The following is a 21,613-nucleotide window of genomic DNA, read 5'->3' on the forward strand; positions in this document are numbered from 1 at the left end:
CTGGCCAGTTTCATGTTAAATTAGCGCGCCTTTCAGTGATTTCCTAATTACATTTTCGACTCACAAAGGTAAAGAAGCCCTGACAGTGCCCCACCTAAAAGGTGGCATACTATCAGTACGCACCCTGATGGCAGCCCTCTGGAGTGGGTGAAGTGGTCCATGCCATCTTCTTGCAGGTAGGTGCAGGCACTCACTGCGCCTGCATGCAAGGGGTTCTCTCACCCCTCTTAAATGTGCAAGCTGGTTGCTACCTGTACAGTGAAACACAGAGCGGCTGCTTCAAAGTCACCCAATTTCACTTTAATGCTCAGCCCCAGGGCAATACAAGTTTGCAGCTGACCCGAGAACAGCACATTCAATCTAGTAGGCACACTCTCCTTGTTAGTGCCGAACACACCTTTTGAAAGGTGTGCCTGGCGCTTACATGGAAAGTGCACTACATTGTATAATATGACCCCAAGACATTTGAGCATCATCCCAATCTTTCATGGCAGTCCTGTATCTCGGTGAGAGAAGCACCAAGGCTACCTGGCCTGCTGACCTCATGCATCCTGCTTGTCCTCTGCACCAGGTGGCATATGCAGACTCTGTAGAGGGATCTAAAGTCTCAGTGGGACCAGCGCCAAAGAAACCTTTCAATTGTCATACAGGTGTCGGAGAAGACTACACAAGATCTGCAGTGGTGTGTGCTAGACTGTGGCCCAACCAGCAGCAGAATCCCTTTCCATTCCCTTCTCAGAGCTGGCAGTGATGACAGAAATGGTAGCCTAGGACAGGCTCTCACAGATAACACTACTACCATGTGATACTGCAACAAGTCGAGTTGGATCCTGGGTCCTGTGCCATGAGGTGTTATGCCTCTAGAATGTGCTGCAGCGTAAAGTTATCTCCCGGATTGTGAGCCACCTGGCAGGATCTTTAATCTCTAGGATCGAAAAGCGTATCCGGTGACACCTGGCTGATCACAAATGGTGGTTAGATCCTGAGGTGGCTCAGAGCATCTTTCGGCAATCGGCAGAGCCCTCACTGGATCATTTTTCCAATGTCGAGAACGGACATTGTCAAAACTTCTGTGCATTGGAGATCCCAAGAATGCTCTCTCTTGAAGATTCATTCAGGCTAGAGTGGAGTAAAGGTCTCCTGTGTGCCTTTACACGCCTACCTCTCCTGCCCCGACTTCTGAACAAGATGAGGAACGATTGGCCCAACTCAACAGAGTGGCTTCAGATTGGGCCAGGAGGGTGTGCCACCCAGAATTATTGAGCATGAGCATCTGTCCTCTGATCAGGCTACCACTTCAGGAGAACCTTCTTTCGTAGTAGCAGGAGGGATTCTGTTCTCAAACCTGCACAATCTACACATCCAGGTTTGGAGATTAAGCATAATATTTGAATACGTTCAATCTACCACCTGAGGTTGTGGATGTCATCCTCGCAGCAAGGTGTTCCGCTTCAAAATCCATTTATGCTAGGCGCTGGATCAAATATGTGGCCTGGTGTGAAGTCTACAACATAGACCTCTGACAAGCTAAACTGTTGAATATCTTACTGTTTGTTTTGCTGTTCGCCCAGCAAGGTCTTGCAATAGACACCATAGGTTATTTATCTGCCGTCTCTGCATTTTTGCATTTGCTGGACCAACTGTCCATGTTTAAATCGCCTGTTGTGATGTGTTTTGACTGATATGTTCCCTCCCAAATTGTTTGTGATGCCACAGTGAGCTCCTAATTGGGTCCCGACGTTCCTCATGTGCACTTCCTTTGAGCCAATGCACAGCTGCTCGTTGGGCCTTTTCATTCTGAAAACTGTCTTTCTCATCGTGATCTCTTCTACTCCACACGTGAATAAGCTACAGGCTCTCTTATTGCAATTGCAGTGCACCACGTTTTTCCCAAAGTTGGTCTTGAGGACCAAATGTGTGACTCCTTTTCACATTGGGCAATTCATCACCCTCCGAACACTCTTTGCTCCACCTCATCCCTCGAATGAGGAAGAGGGGCTCCATTGGTTGGACCACAAAGAGCCTTAAGCTTTTACATCATTCGCACTAAAGGCCATTGGTTGGACAGTCAGCTTTTCGTGGTGTTCTCAACGGCTAAGTAGAGTTAAGCGGTGCAGAAAACGACATTGTCAATGCCGATAGTCTTCTGCATTAAGACCTACTACACACTGGCCAGGAAGCTGCCTCCGGAAGGCCTGACGGCTCATTTCACCAGGGCCTCTACCACTGGCACACAGATTGCCTGTTCTTGACATGTGCACTGATACCTACATTGTGGCCCGACACATGTCCACGAAAACTATTGCCTTGAGTGCTAGGTCTGACAGGAAGTCTATTCTGCCTGCTCTGTCCTGCAGGACATTTTGCTCTGAGTCCACTACACAGACTGTGCATCTTCGGATGCACTGCTTAGGTATGTACTCTAACAGTCAATATTCTGCAGTCAGATGTATCCATCACCGCCCTGCAGGAACTCCTACTGTCGACCGCAGCTGACTTGTAGAGCGCGCTACTACCCGTGAGGGTCTCAAGGCGCTGAGGGGAGGGTGCTGCTACTGCTCGAAGAGCCAGGTCTTGAGGAGTCTTATGAAGGCGAGTAGGTCTTGGGTCTGCTGTATGTAGGTAGGGAGGGTGTTCCAGGTTTTAGCGGCGAGGTAGGAGAAGGTTCTGCAGCCGGAGTTCGTTCGTTGGATGCGGGGGACAGCAGCGAGGGCGAGGCTGGCCGAACGAAGCCTGCGGGTGGGGGTGTAGAAGCTGGATCTGCTGTTAAAGTAGGCTGGTCCGGTGTTGTGGAGAAGCTTGAAGGTGATCCTCTTGTCGACGGGGAGCCAGTGTAGGTTTCTCAGGTGGGGGGTGATGTGGCTGTGGCAGGGGACGTTGACGATCAGTCGGGCGGAGGCGTTTTGGATGCGTTGTAGTCGTCATAGGTGTTTGCCTGGGATTACTGCATAGAGTGCGTTGCCGTAGTCCATTCTGCTGCTGACGAGGGCTTGTGTCACCGTTCTTCTTGTTTCGGTCGGAATCCACTTGTAGATCTTGCGGAGCATGCGGAGGTTGTTGTAGCAGGAGGAGGAGACAGCGTTGACCTGTTTAGCCATGAAGAGGAAGGAGTCGAGGATGAATCCTAGGTTGCGTGCATGGTCGGTGGGTGTCGGTGCTGTTCCCAGTGTGGTCGGCCACCAGGAGTCGTCCCAAGCTGAGGGGGTGGGTCCGAGAATGAGTACCTCCATCTTGTCCGAGTTCAGCTTCAGGCGGTTTCTCCTCATCCAGTCGGCGATCGCCTTAATTCCCTCGTGGAGGATGGTTTTGGCGGTGTGTGGGTCCTTAGGAGGGAGAGGATGAGCAGGGTGTCGTCGGCGTAGGAGATGATGTTGAGGTCGTGCTGGCGGGCTACTTGTGCGAGGGGGGCCATGTAGATGTTGAACAGCGTCGGGCTGAGGGATGAGCCCTGGGGGACACCGCAGATGATGATGGTGGTTTCGGATCGGAAGGATGGGAGGCGGACGCTCTGGGTTCTGCCGGAGAGGAAGGATGAGGTCCAGTCAAGGGCCTTCTCTTGGATTCCGGCTTCTAGGAGGGGTGTCTTTAGAGTGCAATGGCAGACCGTGTCAAAGGCGGCCAAGAGGTCCAGGAGGATGAGGGCTGATGTTTCGCCGTTGTCTAGTTGGCGCCTGATTTTATCTGTGGCGGCGATGAGGGCTGTCTCGGTGCTGTGGTTTTCGTCTGAATCTGGACTGGGATGGGTCCAAGATGTTGTTGTCTTCCAGGTGGCGGGTCAGTTGCCTGTTGACGATTTTCTCGATGACCTTTGCCGGGAACGGGAGCCGGGAGATGGGCCGGAAAATCTTGAGGTCCTTAGGGTCCACCTTGGGCTTCTTGAGGAGGGCGTTGATTTCGGCGTGCTTCTAGCTTTCCGGGAATGTTGCTGTTTCGAAGGAGATGTTGATGACCTTCCGTAGTTGAGGTGCGATGGCTGCATCTGCTTTGTTGAATACGCGGTGTGGGCACCGGTCTGACGGAGATCCTGAGTGGATGGAGTTCATGACCTTGCGTGTCTAGTCGTCGCTGACGTTGGACCAGGAGGTCAGACGGATGGCACTGGTGGTGTTCAGAGGGGAGGTGGAGTCTGGCGTAGTCGGGTGGTTGTGGTGTTAAAGTTGTTGTGGATGTCGGCGATCTTGCGGTGGAAGAAGATGGCTAGTGAGTCGCACAGTTGGGTGAGGTAGTGTGGCTCACTGGTTAGAGGCGGCAGACCCGAGAGCAGAGGACGGCCCGGGACCAGTGTTCGATTCCCGGCGCGGCAGGTTTCTGGACTAGGGTCAGCGGACTCGATAATTCTCTCGCCTCGGTGCCCACTCTGATCAGCGATCACACTCGGTAACTCTGGGCATTAGCTTGCCTCATCCTCACTAACGGCCCACCAGACCGCCGGGGATGCCTGGTCTCACCCTGGAGATACCCATTAAGGGACCATCTCTCAGGGAAGCCAGGAAGGGTTTCGCAGCGGTCGAAGCGCCTTGGGACCCTCTGGGTAAGTAGTGCGCTATATAAATGCCTATACATTTACATTTACAGTTCTTGTGAGGGCGGGATGTCGTTGGCTTTGGTGCTGGGGTTTGAGAGTTCCTTATTGATGCTGAAGAGTTCTTTGCTGTTGTGTGCGTTGTTGTCCAAGCAGTCTTTGAAGGAGGATCTCTTGGCTAATCTGATGAAGTGGTGATGTCTGCGGGTGGCGTCCTTGTGGGCTGCTTGGTTGTCCGGTGTGCGTTTGTGGAGCCATATTTTCTCCAGTATCCGGCATGCACGTTTGGAGGTCTGGAGCTCGTCTGTGAACCAGGTGGTCCTCTTGCTGGCGTGGTTGTTGGAGGGTTTCTTGAGCGGAGCGTGGGTCTTTGTGCAGTCGTCGATCGACTGTCTGAGGTTGCTGGCTGCGGCGTCTAGTTTGGTGGGGTCGTTGGGGGGGGTTCTGGGCGAGGGTGGTGATCAGCCGGTCTTTGGTCACTTAGCTCCAGCAGTGGCGAGGCAGCTGTTTGGTGCGGTGGTGCGTGGTTGGTTTCTTGAAGGTGAAATGAATGCAACGGTGGTCGGTCCAGTGGAGGTCAGTGGTGTGGTCGAAGGCGACGTGGGTGCCTGTGGAGAAGACGGGGTCCTGCGTGTGGCCGGCTTCGTGGGTGGGTGCGGTGATGAGTTGTTTAAGGCCAAGGTTGGCGAGGTTGTTGATCAGGGTGGCGGAGTTGGCGTCGTTGTTGTTCTCGAGGTGGAAGTTCAGGTCCCAGAGGAGGATCTAGTCCATGGAGGCGAGTGCGTGGGTGCTGGTGAGGTCGGTTGTGGAGTCGCTGAACTGAGCCCAGGGTCCGGTGTGTCTGTAGATGAGTGTTCCTCTGAGGGTGGTGTTGAGGTCGGTGTGGATCCCGAAGTGCAGGTGTTCGGCGGTGTTGAGGGTGTCATCTGCTTGGGTGGCGACATTGAGGGTGGACTTGTGGACGATGGCTATTCCTCCTCCGATTCCGTTGGTGCGATCCCTGCGGGTGATCTTGTAGCCGTCCGGGGTGGCTATGGCTATGTTGGGCGCCGAGGAGTCGTTCCACCAGGTCCCGGTCAGGAAGGCCACGTCTGGGGCAGAGGTGTCGAGCAGATCCCAGAGCTTGACGGCGTGTTTGCGTGCGGAGGAGGTGTTGAGGAGTATGCAGCGGAGGTGGTTGGGTCCAGTCCTTGAAGGTTTGGTAGTTCTGTCGAAGGTGAAGCTGCTGGTGCGGCAGGAGAAGGGTCCGTGGGTCCGTTTCGGGGTGGCCTGGAAGCAGGTGTGGTTTCGGCCAGCGTTGAGTGCGTGGAGGCTGCTGGCGTCATAGTAGAGTCTGATGTCGTGGCGTTCGTGGGGTCCAGGCGTGCTGGCGCGGTCGAGGCGCAGACTGGCACAGACGGCTTGCCTTTGGCGCACCAGCGGTGCACCCGCTGCGCGGCCACGCAGCTGTCGCCGTTTTAAGGGGAGCTGGTAGGGAGGAGCAGCCAGGAGGCGGGAGGCAGAGGATAGCTAATGGGGGTGGGCCGCAGGGGCAGCAGCGGTGGGAAAGTGGGTAGGGGGGCAGGGAAAAAACAGCGCCCAGGAATGGGCAGCAAGAACCAGCAATCAATGGGAGAAACCAGTGAGGCAGGGCACAAGTGCTGGTGAAGCTGCAGGGGTGGGGGGGCGGGGCGACCTACATCGAAGGTCAAGGGTCGTTCTCCTCACCGCGCAGCTGCCACCACTTTAAAGGGGTGCTGGGAGGAAGGAGCAGCTGGGAGGCGGGAGGCAGGAGGCAGAGGATAGCGAATGGGCGCGGGGGTTTGGCCGCAGGGGTGGCAGCGGCAGGAAAGTGAGCCGGGGGTGGGGAAAAAACAGCGCCCAGGAATAGGCAGCAAGGACCAGCAATCAATCAGAGAAACCAGTGAAGCAGGCACAAGTGCTGGCAGAGCTGCAGCGGGGGGGAGGGGGGGTGAGAGCGACCTACCTGGTACTAGACTACCCCTGTTGATTGTCTATTATACAGAGATTTCTCACGGGCTTCACATCTCCCCTTTTTGTTAAATGGCCTATTTTTATTATATAAAAAGGTCCCAGGTTTTAACACTGGTACCTCCAATTGTTTTTTCTCCGCGTCAGAGGGTGTCGTAGCAGTCAAGCAAGAAACTGAAGTAAAAGAGTCGGGTGGTGGCGCTTCTATGTGGCTGAGCTCCGTCACTTTTGGGGCCTAATGAGGAGTATTGTAGTGAAAGTTTCTGGATCCAGTCTTGCGCCTGTGCAATATTCTAAAAGTGAGGATTCTGCAGCTAGAGTGTCAACCAGAAAAAGAGCGACTGAAGATAAGTAATTTTTTTTATTATGCTCAACTGATGTATGTTTTTTGTTATTTTATGCATAGAATACATAACAATTTGTCATTAACAGGTTAAGCAAGGTTGCTGATCTTCCCCCACAAGTACATGTAAAACCATTTTATTTTCACTTTTACATAAGTTTTACCATTCTCTTAACTTTAGCATCTTTAGATTGATGTAATTCTTGTATCGTAGCTCGTTGATGCAACACATTATGGGGCCATTGATTAAAAAAAACACATGTTCATTTAAATATTGTATATGCTTGATAAAATAAGAGACGTTTGAGCTGAATTTGTCTTTTGTTCTAGTTTGTTCCAGGCTGTTTTCATGCAATTGGAGATCTTCACACACTGACTTTGGAAAACCTTCAGCTGAGCCCAGATCTTACCGAGACACTCTGCTCAGAGTTATCAGGAACAGGAATTCAGACACTCATGCTACGTAACAGCCAACTTTCAAAAATTAGCAACACAACTTTCAGAGCACTTCAGAAAACCAACCTCACAGTGTTAGATCTTTCTAAAAATGGCTTGTCTGTAATTGAAAATGACGCTTTTACTACTCTAACACATTTAGAGTATTTGAGTTTGGAGGAAAATGTCATTGCTCACTTAACACCACGGACATTTTCTGGGCTATCAAATGTGAAATTTTTAAATTTAAGAAAGTCTTTTGGAGGCGGAAGACATTCCAAAATTGAAGACTTCTCATTTCAGCCCCTGATGCATTTGGAAAATCTAATTATGGATGACAATAGTTTTTCAGGAATTACAGAACATATGTTCATTGGGTTGAGAAGCCTGAAATATCTGAGTTTGTGCAGATGCTCCATAGGCTTAAAAACTGTAACAAATACAACATTTTCATCCCTTGCTGACTCTCCTTTGATTTCACTCAATCTCACGGAAAGTGGAATTTCAGAGTTACAAAGTGGAGCTTTTTCACAGTTCAAGCATTTGAAGGTTCTTGAAGTGGGACGCAACAACATTGACCAAGAGCTAACTGGCAACGAGTTTAAAGGCCTTGACAATATTGAAGTGATTTATATCTCATACAACAAACGCCTCATATTGACAAGTGATTCCTTCCGATTTGTTCCAAGTCTTAAACGGTTGTTGATGAGGAAATTGGCAATGACCAATTTGAATCTAAGTCCGTCCCCATTTCATGCTCTACAAAATCTGACCGTGTTGGATGTAAGCAACAACAATATAGCCAATATGCAAGAGGATATATTTGATGGACTTTTGAATCTCGAAATCTTAAATTTAGAGCATAATAACTTGGCCCGTCTTTGGAAGAGCGCAAATCCTGGCGGCCCAGTTCTGTTCTTAAAAGGTCTCTTTGGCCTTAACATAGTTCGCCTAAGCTACAATGGGTTTGATGAGATACCTATAACGGCTTTCAAGGGCTTGTCTCAATTAAAGCAGTTGGAATTGCAATCAAATATGCTGAATTTACTCAGACCATCTTTATTTGAGGACCAAGTCTCTCTTACGATGTTAAACCTCCAGAAGAATCTTGTCACAACTGTAGAAAAAGATGTTTTTGGGCCAGTTTTCAAGACCATGGAAAACTTGTACATGGGGTTCAACCCATTTGATTGTACATGTGAAAGCATCTCCTATTTTGTTAATTGGCTGAATAGCACTAAAGCAAATGTTTCTCGACTAAGTTCGGATTATGTTTGTAACACTCCATCAAAGTACTATGGAATTTCAATAATGAAGTTTGATAATGCTCCATGCAAAGACAGTGCCCCATTTAGACTACTTTTCATACTAACTGCCAGCGCCGTCTTTGTAATCCTATTTGTGGTAATGGCCATCCACTTTCAAGGATGGAGAATGCAATTTTACTGGAATGTTTCTGTTAATAGAATTCTTGGCTTTAAGGAAATTGATAAAAGAACAGAACATTTCATATATGATGGCTACATTATTAATGCCAAGAAGGACACTGAATGGGTAGACAATAATTTGATTCCACTGGAAGAAAATGGCACTCAAACCCTAAAATTTTGCTTTGAGGAACGAGACTTTGGTGCTGGTGTCTCTGAGCTTGAAGCCATCGTAAATAGTATGCAAAGCAGCAGAAAGGTAATTTTTGTTGTAACTCATCGCCTCCTGAAGGATGCGTGGTGTAGAAGGTAAGGGCATATTTTTTTTAGCAATTTGATTTGTCAAAGTGTTCGTTTATTTACCATGTTTTAAAGTGAGAGCAATCATCAGATGGACATAAAAATCTCAGAGAATCTGGATATTCATAAATAATGAAAATAATAATTAGACATTGAATGCAGGGATTACTATTAATAGCACTTTTCAGGACACGCTTAGAGTATAAAACGTAAACTATGAAAACATTGCTATGACATCAAAGCTGGGAAAACCGAATAATGAAACAAATCGACACTTAGGTGTGTCACCTTTGCAATTGTGAATCTTTTTCATGTAAGAAATTAATTATTTTTATGTTATCAATTTAAATTTGCCCTTTATACACAATCTTAATTCAGTTAAAACATGTAGCAGTTTTTGGCGTTACTGTTGGTGGAAGGAACACCATAAAGCACCACAGCCACTTAATGCTTGTTTTCAGAAATCAATACATTAGACATCACAGAAGGATTAAAAGATATGCATACAAGTATTTTCATATTTATGTCATTAAAGAAAAACTACTCCTGGTGTGTTTATAACAAGCCTTGTAAGATTTGCTTTTATACAATGTACAAAATTATGAACAGGTCAAACTACCTTGTTGCTAAAGTGTCAACCTATAGTCTGTTTTCCATTCTTCCTTTTTATGTAAGTCTCGAATAAGGTTATTGTGGCAATCTTCCTTCAAGGAGATGCTACGCTCTCTGTAGTTTATGTTGGTACAAGTTTATTGCGGTTGGAGTTGCCCCGACGTACTTCCTCTCAGCACCAGAGAACCAACCTCAATTGTCAAAACACTAACATTCCATGACTAGAGTACTACAGCAACCTTTAAAGAACTTCAGCATCAAGTGGAACTGCCATCTTGGGGAACGGAATGATGAAATCCATGAGGGTAGAGGTACTCTTTAACCCTTCTGTTGTTAAGAAAGTAGAGTCATTTCTTATGATTATCTATATACCACATTGCTCTCTCTGTAGCACCTTGTCAGGGGTTTCAACCCAGAAAACAGGTGCAGTTTGAAAGGGTGGTAGGCAAATAGAACCAAAATATTTGAGATGTATGGCCAACAAAGGGTAAACAACAACAGACAAAACAGCTGTACCAGCCCTGTTTGTGGGGGAAGCTTCCATTGCTGCTGTTGTCCCTTCCTGTATTTATCTAAAGCCCTTTTTCCTGAAGTGCAGATGTCTTTAGGTCAGTCTCTTCGGCCTTCAGGTTTGGTCCAGGGAACAGTAGCCATAGAATTCCAGACGGCTCCTGGCAAATACTCTCCTCAAGCTGTCCTGTAGCATTTCTGTCAGAACGTCATTGTTTCAAAGTACTACATCTGAAGAGCTATTTTTTACACTAAACAAGGGCTTCTAGGTAGAGACCACTCTTTTTCAACATTTGAAGTTGAAATGGACAGCCAAAGAGTGAACAAGCTAATTTTCCAGACTTCCTATACTGTGAGAATTGGTGGAGCAAAGGAAGACAACCAAGGTTTCTCTTCTTGGATGCGTCTTAGGGCACAGTACATTCTGGTCCACTCCAAACAAGTGCCCAACGGCGGTGTTAACAAGGTGCAGAATCCAAGAACAGCTAAAGAGCAGAGCCAGAGGAGAAACACCATCTGGCGATGTAGTCATTTTGCCCTTTCAAAGGTGCCATTCCTCAACCGAATGCTTGCACCTGCACGTGTACACGGATCACAACCACCAGATTTTTATCAGATTTCACTCCTTTCTCTGGGGTTTCTGATAAAAGAACAAAATAGGATAGGACAAGCACTACCAAGTTCTGCAATGTTGTAGAGATGTAGCGTGCTACTGGGGATTCACTCTCTACTCCATAGAGTGTTAAACATGTATATGACCAAGTAGCATCTCCTAATTAAGAGATGTCCCCCTGTGCACAATTAGGAAGACCCAAATGAAATTGGGTAAAGATTTAAACATAAATAGGAAGTCCTCAGTAAACAGTTCTGTTCTGGTGTCGTAGTTTATTTACATTATTATTACAGATGATATTCAATCCTATCAAATTTCGTGCTTGTCGAAGCGAAATTTCAAAAACATATTACATCAATCCCGATGCTTTTCGGGCATCCCTGTGCCCTTCGTCAGGGGAAAACGTGTTACCAAGCTGAGTAACCATAAACGAGTCTCGTCCAACCAATATACAGCTGCGAAGATAAGAGTCCAGCGAGCATGCGTGCACAATGGTCTGTAGCCGGCAATGTACACATCGCCGGCTACAGGCCATTGTTCACGCACGCTCGCGGGACTCATATCTTCGCAGCTGTATATTGGTTGGATCGCCGGCTACAGACCATTGTGCACACACGCTTGCGGGACTCTTATCTTCGCGGCTGTATATTGGTTGGACGAGACTCGTTTACGGTTACTCAGCTTGGTAACACGTTTTCCCCTGACAAAGGGCGCAGGGATGCCCGAAAAGCATCGTGATTGATGCAATATTATGTTTCAGATAAAAGGCCAGTGGCTGACTAGAAGCTCACTTCCACCAACTGTGTGTACCTTAAGACTCAGTACGTCACCACCAGCAACAAATCAATTTTGACACAGATTCGGAAAACCATCTCAGAGTATACTGAAACAGCACCTCCTCGCACAAACGTAACTGGAGCAGTTCTTATATAATCGAGTTAGAGACTCAGTCCACTGCTCCACAGCTGATATCATGAAGACTATGACAAATGATTACTCCTCCCTGTATTAGACTACTGTAGCTGCATCCTTTGACAACTTTGCTGCATAGCTAGGCCCAATTCAATTGCCTTCGCTGGATGAGACACAAAGGCAGTACCTAGATGACCCATTTTCATGATGAGGACATCATTCAGGTAATCTCCAGCTTGCCCGGAGATAGGGCACTGGGGCTAGATGGCCTCACAGCCCTACTTTAAAAGCCATATGCCGAGATACTGATCCCATTATTTCACGCAATGTAGAGGAAGCCTTAATGAATGCTCATCTCCCGGAATTGCTCAGGCCCTCCTAGTCACCCTGCTCAAACCTGACAAACCCCTTACTAAATGCGACTCATATTGCAACCTTTCAATGTTAAACATCGCTAATGTTTCTCGCTAAGCTATTGGGAATCTTATTATTCCCTTCACTTCCACTGATCGTTCGCCCAGATCCGTCGGGTTCATACCTGGCAGATCCACGGCTAATGATCTGCTGACCCAATTTGCTGTCCTTCACTCTCTAAATCCGCTGCTGAAAGCGACAATATTTATGTTGGACCTGACATAAGCTTTTCATTCTCTGGAATGACCCTGCCTACTCCACTTGCTGAGAAGGATTGGACCGTCCTTCATCCGGTGGATTCAACTCCTCTACAAAGAACTAACCACACACAGCTGCATGTCAATGGCACAATTTCCTCCCCATTCTCCATTAGTAGAGGTGCCCTGCAGGGCTGCCTCTGGTCTCCCATCGTATATGCCATAGCTATGGAGCCATTTGCGGCCCAGCCGTGGCAGCACCATGCACAAAAATGAATAAATGACATTGCCTGCAGAATCATTGTTTCCATTTACGCAGACAATGTGACCATATATGTTCTAAACTTAGCCCAAAAACCTTGGCCAGATATTGAGAGAGATCCTCAAATTCTGTAGGCTCACTGGCATCCAATTTAACTGGGACAAATCGTTCCTCTTCCCGTTGACCCTTGTCATGACTAGAGTTGAGACAATGTACCCATTATGGTGGTCTGGCCCGATGATTTAATACCTTGGTATCTGGGTTAACAGAGACATGGACGAGCTCTAGCGTGAACACTATGGTATGGCCATGATTTGGCAAGATTGCCCCTTTCTATGGCTGACAGGATTGTCATTACGAAAATGGTGATCCTGTGGGGGTGAGCCTTTTCAGGGGCCCTCCGGTGCAGGGGTTCGCTCTTGTTGGCGCACTGGTCCTTTAGAATGACAAAATAGTGGAACTACATCGATTCATAACCCTTAGTCAATGTATGAGGCAGCAAATGGAGTACAGAAACCATGGACATTTTATACTGTGATAGTTGCAGTGTAAGCATGGAGGTTCAAAAAGAGGCAGTACAAGTGTAAAAACAAATAGTTAGTTACATATAAGGATACATGAGTCACTTAGTCAACAGAGTGGGAGGAGTTACAGAACTGCTGACATCAGTTAAAATAGCTTGACAGTTAAATCTGTAACAGGTGCATTCTAGCAGCTACAGGCCTTTCTGAGCATGTGCAGTGCTCAGGCTCAGTGCTGAAGGAGTTAACTATAGATGATGACTCCGACGAAATAGAGAAGCAGGCAACAGCGAAGATGAGGAAGCACATGGCAAACGCATGGCTAACTAAAATGGATGCCACAAACAAAATGGCTTCAGCTCATGCTAACAGTGATCTCTTCCAAGTTTCCACAATCCTCCCCAAGATTTTCTACCACTTCGTCAACATCCCAATTCCATTAACCAGGACTTTCTTCCTTCGCCTCCAATACTTACTGATCAGCTTGGCCTGGGCTGCTAAACAACCAAGACTGAAATCGAAGTGCCCATGATGCTGTTCATGCAAGATGGACTGTGCGCACCAGCCGTTGAGCTCTGTTATTACTGTGCACAGGCACAGTTCTCCTACCACTGGCTGTACCCCAGGGCATTTCAACTGCATGTTGCAATTGAGGTGGACACCGCTGGCGACGACAATATGCTCCCTCCCAAAGCACCCCTCAGATTGTGTAAATGCGGTCCTGTGCAAAATATGGGCATGGAATATGCTCCAGGGTGGGGTTGACCTACCCTGCTTGTATTCACGAGGACTCACTTTAGCACATAACCCATCCTGGCCCCTCACCATGAACTACTAAGCCCTTGGATGACTCTGGCGACCTCTAACTGAAGAGACGTTTCTCACTCTAGACCATCATGGCGAGAGCCGACTGCACACCCCTAGACACTTTTGTTTACTTGCCCATGATGGGAAACACACACAGACTACCCTAAGGAATACCTTACCCTCGTAGATCTGGACTGTGTGTAGGCCTCACCATCCCCCAGAAAGCAGATTACCCAGCCGTATTTAGCCTCGCAGGATAAGTCCCCCTGTCACAGTGTCAAGGGCGCTGCTGACTTGGCAGGTTACCTTGAGCACCAAAATATTGGATGATCAATGGAAATATTGTTGGGCCTACGTGGGCAGGTTGTCTCCCAAATACTGATTGCGCCTTATTCATAATAAATATCGAAACCAACTCTACCGTTCAACTATATAAGATGTGTTTATTGATTATCTCCTGGTCTGCCAATTGTGGGGCAGATGATGCAGACCTTTTCACACCTGGTGTGGCTCTGTCCCAGGACCGCCAAATACTGAATGGAAGTATATTCTGCGGCTCATCAGTTGCCAAAATTCCAGTTAGTGATTCTACCGAGCTTTACCACCGGGCGCCTGGAAACTGGAGGCAGTGGTACTTCAGTTGGCTAAGCGGAGGGTAGGGATAAACTGGCATAGGAGAACGTCACCCATGCTCAAGAGCTGACATCATGATGTCTCCTACTGCCAAGAATAGTTCGAAGTGTACTGGTCCCTGATGCCTGTCCCCCCAAGACTCAATGAAATATGGGCTCCTTTCATCCTGTATATTACCTCCAGGGAGGTCCCATCTTTGATGGGTGACTCGGGCTTAACTAGCTTGGAATCCAGATACTTCGTTTTTGGATCTATACCTTACTGCCACACAAACCCGCCTGTGGTCAGCACTGCCCTGGGTGCCCCAACCTGCACTCAGCACCCGGGAATAAGCATCTGTGACCCTGGGAGCATACAAACACACTTCTTATACTTTATGTTCACCACTAGCAAACCACATCGTTCACAGAGCATAATATATGCTTTAATTTTTCCAAAAGAGAGAGAAATATTGCATCTGCAGTAAATGTGTTTGGTTTCTAATTTACCTTCAATATAAACTCAATCAGAATTTTCTTTTATAAAAACATCAAAGGAAGTGTTTGAAATTTGGCACCAAAGTGGGTTTCTACAGACAAATAAAGAGTGCAATTGGGTCTTGGAATTCTGAGAATATTTCAGAGCAAATTCATGTGGATGTAGATAGCATTACCTTCAACTTGCCATAACTGTCATTCAGCAGAGGATCTAGAAAACATTACTGATCACCGAAAAAGCACCAAAGGAAAGTGGAAATGCGAGAGTGAAAGAAACAAAAATGTCCTCAGAATCCTGCCTTACTTAGGAGGAGTGTCCTTTGTGACAAAAAAAACGACATCTTTTTTTTGCTTTTTATTTGGAGAAGTTAGTTATGCCTATGTGATAACATGTTATTTGCCTGTGACTTTTTGTATCGGTGTCTATAATCAAACAGCCTGTTTGGTGCCTGTGCAAAGGCACAGAATGGCATATTGCCCCTTTGAAGTAGTGCTAGGGACAGCATATATGCTCTGTAGTAAGCTGTGAAAGGGAGTGCCATTGGGCATCAGTGGTTCATTTTTGCTGGAGTCTGCCAGTGGGCACCACCAGCACTTATGTTTGGAGACTAATACATAGTTTGTATCACCTGGACTTCAGACAGTGCACATAGCATGGCCAAGGAATGACAGCACTCACCATTTTCCCTGTGGGCCAGATTTGAAATAGTTTCATGCTGTGCAACGCAGCAAGACAACTTGCTGTGCTGTGCTGATTGAAAAGGGAGAGGGCAGGAATGAGCCATATCCATCAAGATAGGGCACATTACTATCCTCTGCTTGCCCTGGCACACAATCTGCAGGCTAGTGCCTACGCAGGTACACTTAAGTCATGGAGCAGAATTCTTGTGTAGAAAGGGACACCTTCCTGCACAAAAACAATCCCTAGAGGCTTATTCCTCTTTCAAAGTGTTCTGCAGAATGCAGCACACTTAGACGAAACAACGAGCAGAAATGAAGATATTTCTCCTTGTTGCTCATCTGGAGGTAAGGTATACAATTTTGATCCATTCCCAGGTATACCAGTATTGGTAAATCTGGGAATGCTTCAGAATACATGCGTGGATGCTTGGGTACACTCACACATCACCCATGTAAAGACCCTACCACGCAGAGTAAAGCAGGGCTGTGCTGCCTTGCGTTACCCCAGATTTACCAAGCCATGCAGTGTTGCAAGGTGGTCTTGCATTGCTTGGTAAATTTCATTCTAGGTTTTGCGTCGCCCTGCGTCCCTCTGTATGGCGCAAGAGCGATGCAAAGCCTTAATAAATCTGGGCCCTAGTGTCTAAGATTTGCTCAGGCTTTCACTGTTATCACATACAAATGTTTTGTTTTGTGACCTGAACTGAGAATAAAGAGGGAAGGTGGTAAATGCATTCATTCTTCACTCACTGTGCACTGTCTGATCGAATCACAGGCTGTTCATCCTGCTGCAGGGTCTCCAACTGCACTTGCGTCAGAGGTTCACAGGAGGTGGATACATTACTGAAAGGTATCACCAAATTCCAATACATCCAAGCCGTCCCAATGGTAGACGTCCAAATAGTTTTTTTCCCTTCAAATTAGGACAGGCATCATTTGAAACAAAGAGCTTTGGTTTGCCATGTGCTCTCTGCTCAAGAGTCACATGGCAGAATACAGAGCAGAAGATTAATCACATTGTTGTAAGGCTCTATCAATAATTCATGTGCTTATGCTCCGCCAGAGTGTTTTCACTCTTTTATTGACCCACATCACTTTTGACATAGCCTGTTTGCATGTGCAGAATGCGGTGTGTGACTACTGGATATGAGTCACAATTTTACCATCTTAAACTTACATTTTATAAAATCATACACTCTGCTATAGAAGGCATGTATCAATTTTTCATTATTCTGGCATAATCTGATGTAATTTTGTGTTACACTTGTTCTGCAAAATTCCAGAAAATATTCTTTTATACCATATTGGCTAATTACACACTGTTCGTGGCAAAAATGGAACGCAGTCATGCAGAAACAGTGAGAGCAATCAGAACTCAAGTGATTGCTATATGCACCACTTGCTTTTTCGATATATTTTTTAATCAATCAATCAAACAGCATTTGTATAGTGCAGCACTGTTCCCCATAGGGGTATTGTGGCACTGCTGGTGCAATGGCTCCGTTGAAGAGCCAGGTCTTGAGTTTCTTTCTGAAGTCCAAGTGGAAAAGTGCTGTTCGAAGAAGAAGGAGCAGGTCGTTCCAGGTCTTGGCAGAGATGTATGAGGAGTGGCCTACGCTGTTGTGACAACGAATGCGGGGGTTGTGCGCAAGAGCTAGTGAGGAGGAGATAATGTGTCTTGTGGGTAGATGGAAGTTGAGTCTGTTGTTGATGTAGGCTGGAGCTTGATAGAGGTTTGTAGGTTTGCATGATGATCTTGAACTCGCATCTTTTCTGGATGGCTAGTCAGTGGAGGTTCCTGATGTGGGTCCGTTTGGGGAGGTCAGGATGAGTCTAGCTGCAGCATTCTGACCTCTTTGTATTTCCATCTGTCCGGGATGGCTGCTGTGGTGATGGAGATGTTAATGGCGCTCGTGAGTTCTGTGCTGATAAGATTGGTTCTGAGGTTGAAAATGCGGTGGGGGCAGGGGTCGGTGGGTGCCCCAAACTGGATGAATGCCATGATGGCCTTGGTTGTCTGGGTGGTGAGCGGAGACCAAGTGGTGATTGTTCGACTGGTGTTCGTTGGTTGGTTGAGGTTGGGACCAGTAGGTTTGGGGTCGAAGTAGATGGTCGTAGTCTTGGTGTGTAAGTAGTCCTAGAGCGTGTCGCAAAGTTCTTGGGAGGAGTGGATTGTGATCTCTGTGTCTGCTGGGTTGGAGAAGACGTATTTCAAAGAGTTCTTTCGTGTGGTTGAGCCACTATGTCAATGCGGGCCGTGATTGCTGCTCTCTTGGCTTCCTTGATGCGCAAGTGGTAGTTGCTGAGGGCTGCTCTGTTAGCGGCTCTGTTGAAGGGATTCCTTGTGGCGCACCATCAGTAGTAGTGGCGCTTGGTGGTTCTGAGCTCTGGGGTGTACCAGCTAGCTTGTTTTGTTGGTTTTTGCCAGTGTAGTCGGGGAGACTCTATTGGGCCATTTGGTAATCCAAGCAAAGAAGTTTTGGACGGCCTGGTCGAGATCTGATGAAGATTTGGGTTGGGTGGGTCTGAGTACCTGTGTTTACTGTGTCTCTGTTACCTTGCCCCAGCTCAGTGGAGGAGCTGTGATGCTTGGTGATGGTGTGCTGAGTGCTGGAGATGGTGAACTGAATGATGGAGTGGTCAGTTCAGGTGAGTTCTGTGACGTGGCTGAATTTGATTCTGTCACTGGAGGTGAAAATGGGGTTGAGCGTGTGTCCGGCATTGTGAGTGGGTTCGGTGACCAGTTGCCAGGGGCCGATGTTGTTCAGGTTCTCCAGGAGGGTGGTGAGTTGGCGTTATTGGGGTTGTCAACATGCAAATTGAGGTTGCTGAGTAGGATATTGTGGTAGGAGCCGATGTCTACGGGGGTGATGATGTTGGAGATGGAATTGCGGAAAACTGGTCAGGTCCCAGGGGTCTGTATATGAGGGTGCCTTTTATCGTGGTCTTGGCATCAGTCGGTAGTTGAAAGTTGAAGTGTTCCATGAGGGTGTGGGGTCATTGTTGGTGCCGATGCATCAGATGGTTTCCCTGAAGATGATGGCAATGTCCTCGCCGTGTTTGTTGGTGTGGTCTTTGTATCATCTTGTAGCCGTCTGCAGTTGTGATGGGGATATCTAGGTTTGTTCATGTTCAATTCTATTAAATTCCGAGGCAGTTTATAAAAATGTATGTTACTCGTGTTTTGTTTTGTACCAGTTGACATTAACGATTTCAGAAGTAGCTTTGAGGCACAATCCTCCAAACCTTTTGTTAAGTTCTTTTTATATCCAGATCAGTTTTCACCAAATGCTTTAGATGCAGTATACTTTAACATATACAGTTTCATTCTCAAATAATTCCGCTGCCAAGAGTTGTAGAACTGTCCATGCAGTGTTTATCCCAGATTCCATAAATATTTATTTTTTCTAATGCATTACTTTATTTTATGTGAGGTAGGGGCCAACACTGGCATAGCAAATAGATCCGAGCTTTTTATGTTCTGCCTTATTTTGTTCTTTTTAATTGAACACACAAGCAAGGAAGGAGCGACTGAATATCCCAGGTTTTTTGGGGGGGGCTGGTCTTCTTAGTATGGCAGCTCGTCTTCTGTCCTAGTCTAACGTCCACCAGCTTCACCCTTGGTACAAGGAATATAAGTGGCAGGTAAGTACTTAGCAGACTTATCAAGACCCTAAACCTTACATCACGTGATTTATTTATTTATGTTATTTTATTTATTTATTTGAGTTTTATATAGCATTGGCTAGACCCGGAGGTATCAGACCGCTTTATATAAAGAAACAGCGTGTTACAAGTTACAAAAATAATCACATCAATTACAGAAAGGTTACAAATTCAATACAGGAGTTATTAGCGACCATAGAAAACGAGATCCATAAAAAAGAGAAACGCCAGGGAGAGCAGGGAGTCCACAAGAGTCAGCAGCGGAGAAAAAGACACCACATAAGTCCGAGGTCTGGCTGGGTAGGTGACGGCCATAGCGATGTGCCAGAGCCCGTCTCCCCTATAGCTGCCGGATCAGCTCCACCGGGAATCGCTCATACATTTCGGACTCTGCCGGATAAAAAATGAGGATCAGGAAGGGACCAAAAGTCTAGAGTCCAGAGACGGGCTGGTGTAGCTGGCAAGGGTGGCAGGATAGGAAAGGGAGTGTAGCTTGGCAGCCATCTTAAAGTCATGCAAATTGAGTCTGTTCATCTCCAAGACTGTATGTGGTATTGTCTCTAGATCTTAGGATTGTTTCCTCAGCTAAGCCCATTGTCCTAGTGGAACCTCTGGACCCCCTTTTCAGATGGGACATCTTCCCATACCGGTGAAAATACATTGGCGGGTAACATTTTAGAGTCAGGCTCCATTGGTTCCGCTTAGAAGATAAGTGCCGAGTTTAATGGGGGTTAAATTAGGCGCCAGCAGGATCTCAAAACCCGGGTTCAGGTCACGAAAGGTTGTTTTACGCGCCCCCACTTGGCGCCTCAGGAGAGCGTCCGCTGAGAACCTCAGAGGACACTGCCGCTAGAGTTTAAGTGCTCCTCCTACTCCAGCTGTAGGCAAGCAATGTTTGCAGAGCGTGGACACGAGATGGGTCAAAGCAGCGGATATCACCCCTGTGGTAGCAGCAGGCACTTAGGGGTGTGGGTTGAGTGGTGGGGGCTTAGATTGCTGGTTGAGGCGGTTATTGCTGGTATTACGGAGCACTTCATTCAGCACAAGGCCCCTAGTTTGCAGCTCCCCGGGCACCAGCTGCCAGGACTGTGCTACGGGGGGGGGGGGGAGTGTAAGACTAGTGGCATCACATTACCTGGCTCCCACCAGCCTCCGAGTGTAGTCTTGTAGATCTCCAGGTGCCATGTTAGATGACTCCCGTTTGGGGACTCCGCAGGTCATATTGCGGATGATCAGGGGCACAGAAATGAGGTTTTTGATCAGAGTGATCAGCCAGCATTCCGATTGTGGGATTTGAGAGTCTGGTGGGATTTGAAATAGGCGAAACGCCACTCCGGATACTGGAGAGCGGGTCCACCACAGGGTATCAGTTCAGAGCGGCCATCATAGTCACTGGCTCCTCCCACTCCCTCTTATTTAGCGTGTGGATGTAGTGAAATGAAAGTGAACAAATAAACAGCCCAGTCCGTGTACAGAGACAGTCTTGTGTGATACACACTTGGTTTAGTGACAGGATGACCAAGCATTTCTAAGGTGCCTGTGGTGCTCTAATAACAAAGGAAATGCGTTCCCAAATCTCTCTTTCAGGTATTAATATATGTCTGCATTAGAAGGCAAACTTTCCCTCCATTCAGCTGTCGGCCACTCTAGGGTAGCTTACCTCCTGCTTTTGCTTCCCTTCCCCAGGCTCGCAAATGGCTACCCAACTGAGAGACACGCTCCTCCTGAAGCGTGCCTGGCTCTTTCTTCAGACTGCAGCATCTCTCCTCCTGTGCTTCTGGGCTCTCCTGTCCAATACAGCACTTAACTGTCGTGGCTCTTGTGAGGAAGGCGGGCCAGTCTCACTAACGGGTCTCCAAACACGATGTCTCTTCCCCTCACTGGCAGTCGTTACGTTCTCTCTCCGAGGCATCCATCGAACGTCTTCATGGGAATCGCCAACCCCAAGCTCTTCCTGCCTCAGGGCTTTCAAATCTTCTTTTCTCTCAGCTCCGCCTGACAGCCATGCCCATTGCCCAAAGGAGAACTAATTTTAAAGGGGCCGAATGTACTTGTTATGGCACCCTGCCTCGTGATATTGACAGGCTGAGTTCTTGAGTTCAAAGACCGGGATGACCATGGGAGGACCCCCGGTAAATCCTCGTCCCCGTGGCCTCAGAGTCCTTTGAGGTGCAGCTAGCAAGGTAGTTCTTTGTAGAACATGGCAGGGTGGAACCAGTTAAATCCTCAAACCAGGGTATGTTTGCAGAACATACCCACTGTCAGATAACGTCAAATGAGGTCACTGTTTATAATTACGCAACAATACCTA

The 21,613-nt window shown here is 47.4% G+C and overlaps 1 protein-coding gene across 5 annotated transcripts in view; it reads left to right on the forward strand.

Moving 5' to 3' along the window:
• TLR3 (toll like receptor 3) overlaps positions 1-21,613 on the forward strand; it is a 489,232-nt gene that overhangs the window by 418,241 nt on the left and 49,378 nt on the right. For all 5 annotated transcript variants that reach the window (XM_086962543.1, XM_086962544.1, XM_086962542.1 and 2 more), the window contains one exon: positions 7,167-9,007. In XM_086962543.1, coding sequence (XP_086818669.1) covers positions 7,167-9,007 — 1,841 coding nt within the window. The remainder of the gene's footprint in view (positions 1-7,166; positions 9,008-21,613) is intronic.

The sequence above is a fragment of the Lissotriton vulgaris genome, chromosome 3_1, assembly GCF_964263255.1.
Source record: "Lissotriton vulgaris chromosome 3_1, aLisVul1.2, whole genome shotgun sequence".
Classification (NCBI taxonomy): domain Eukaryota; kingdom Metazoa; phylum Chordata; class Amphibia; order Caudata; family Salamandridae; genus Lissotriton; species Lissotriton vulgaris.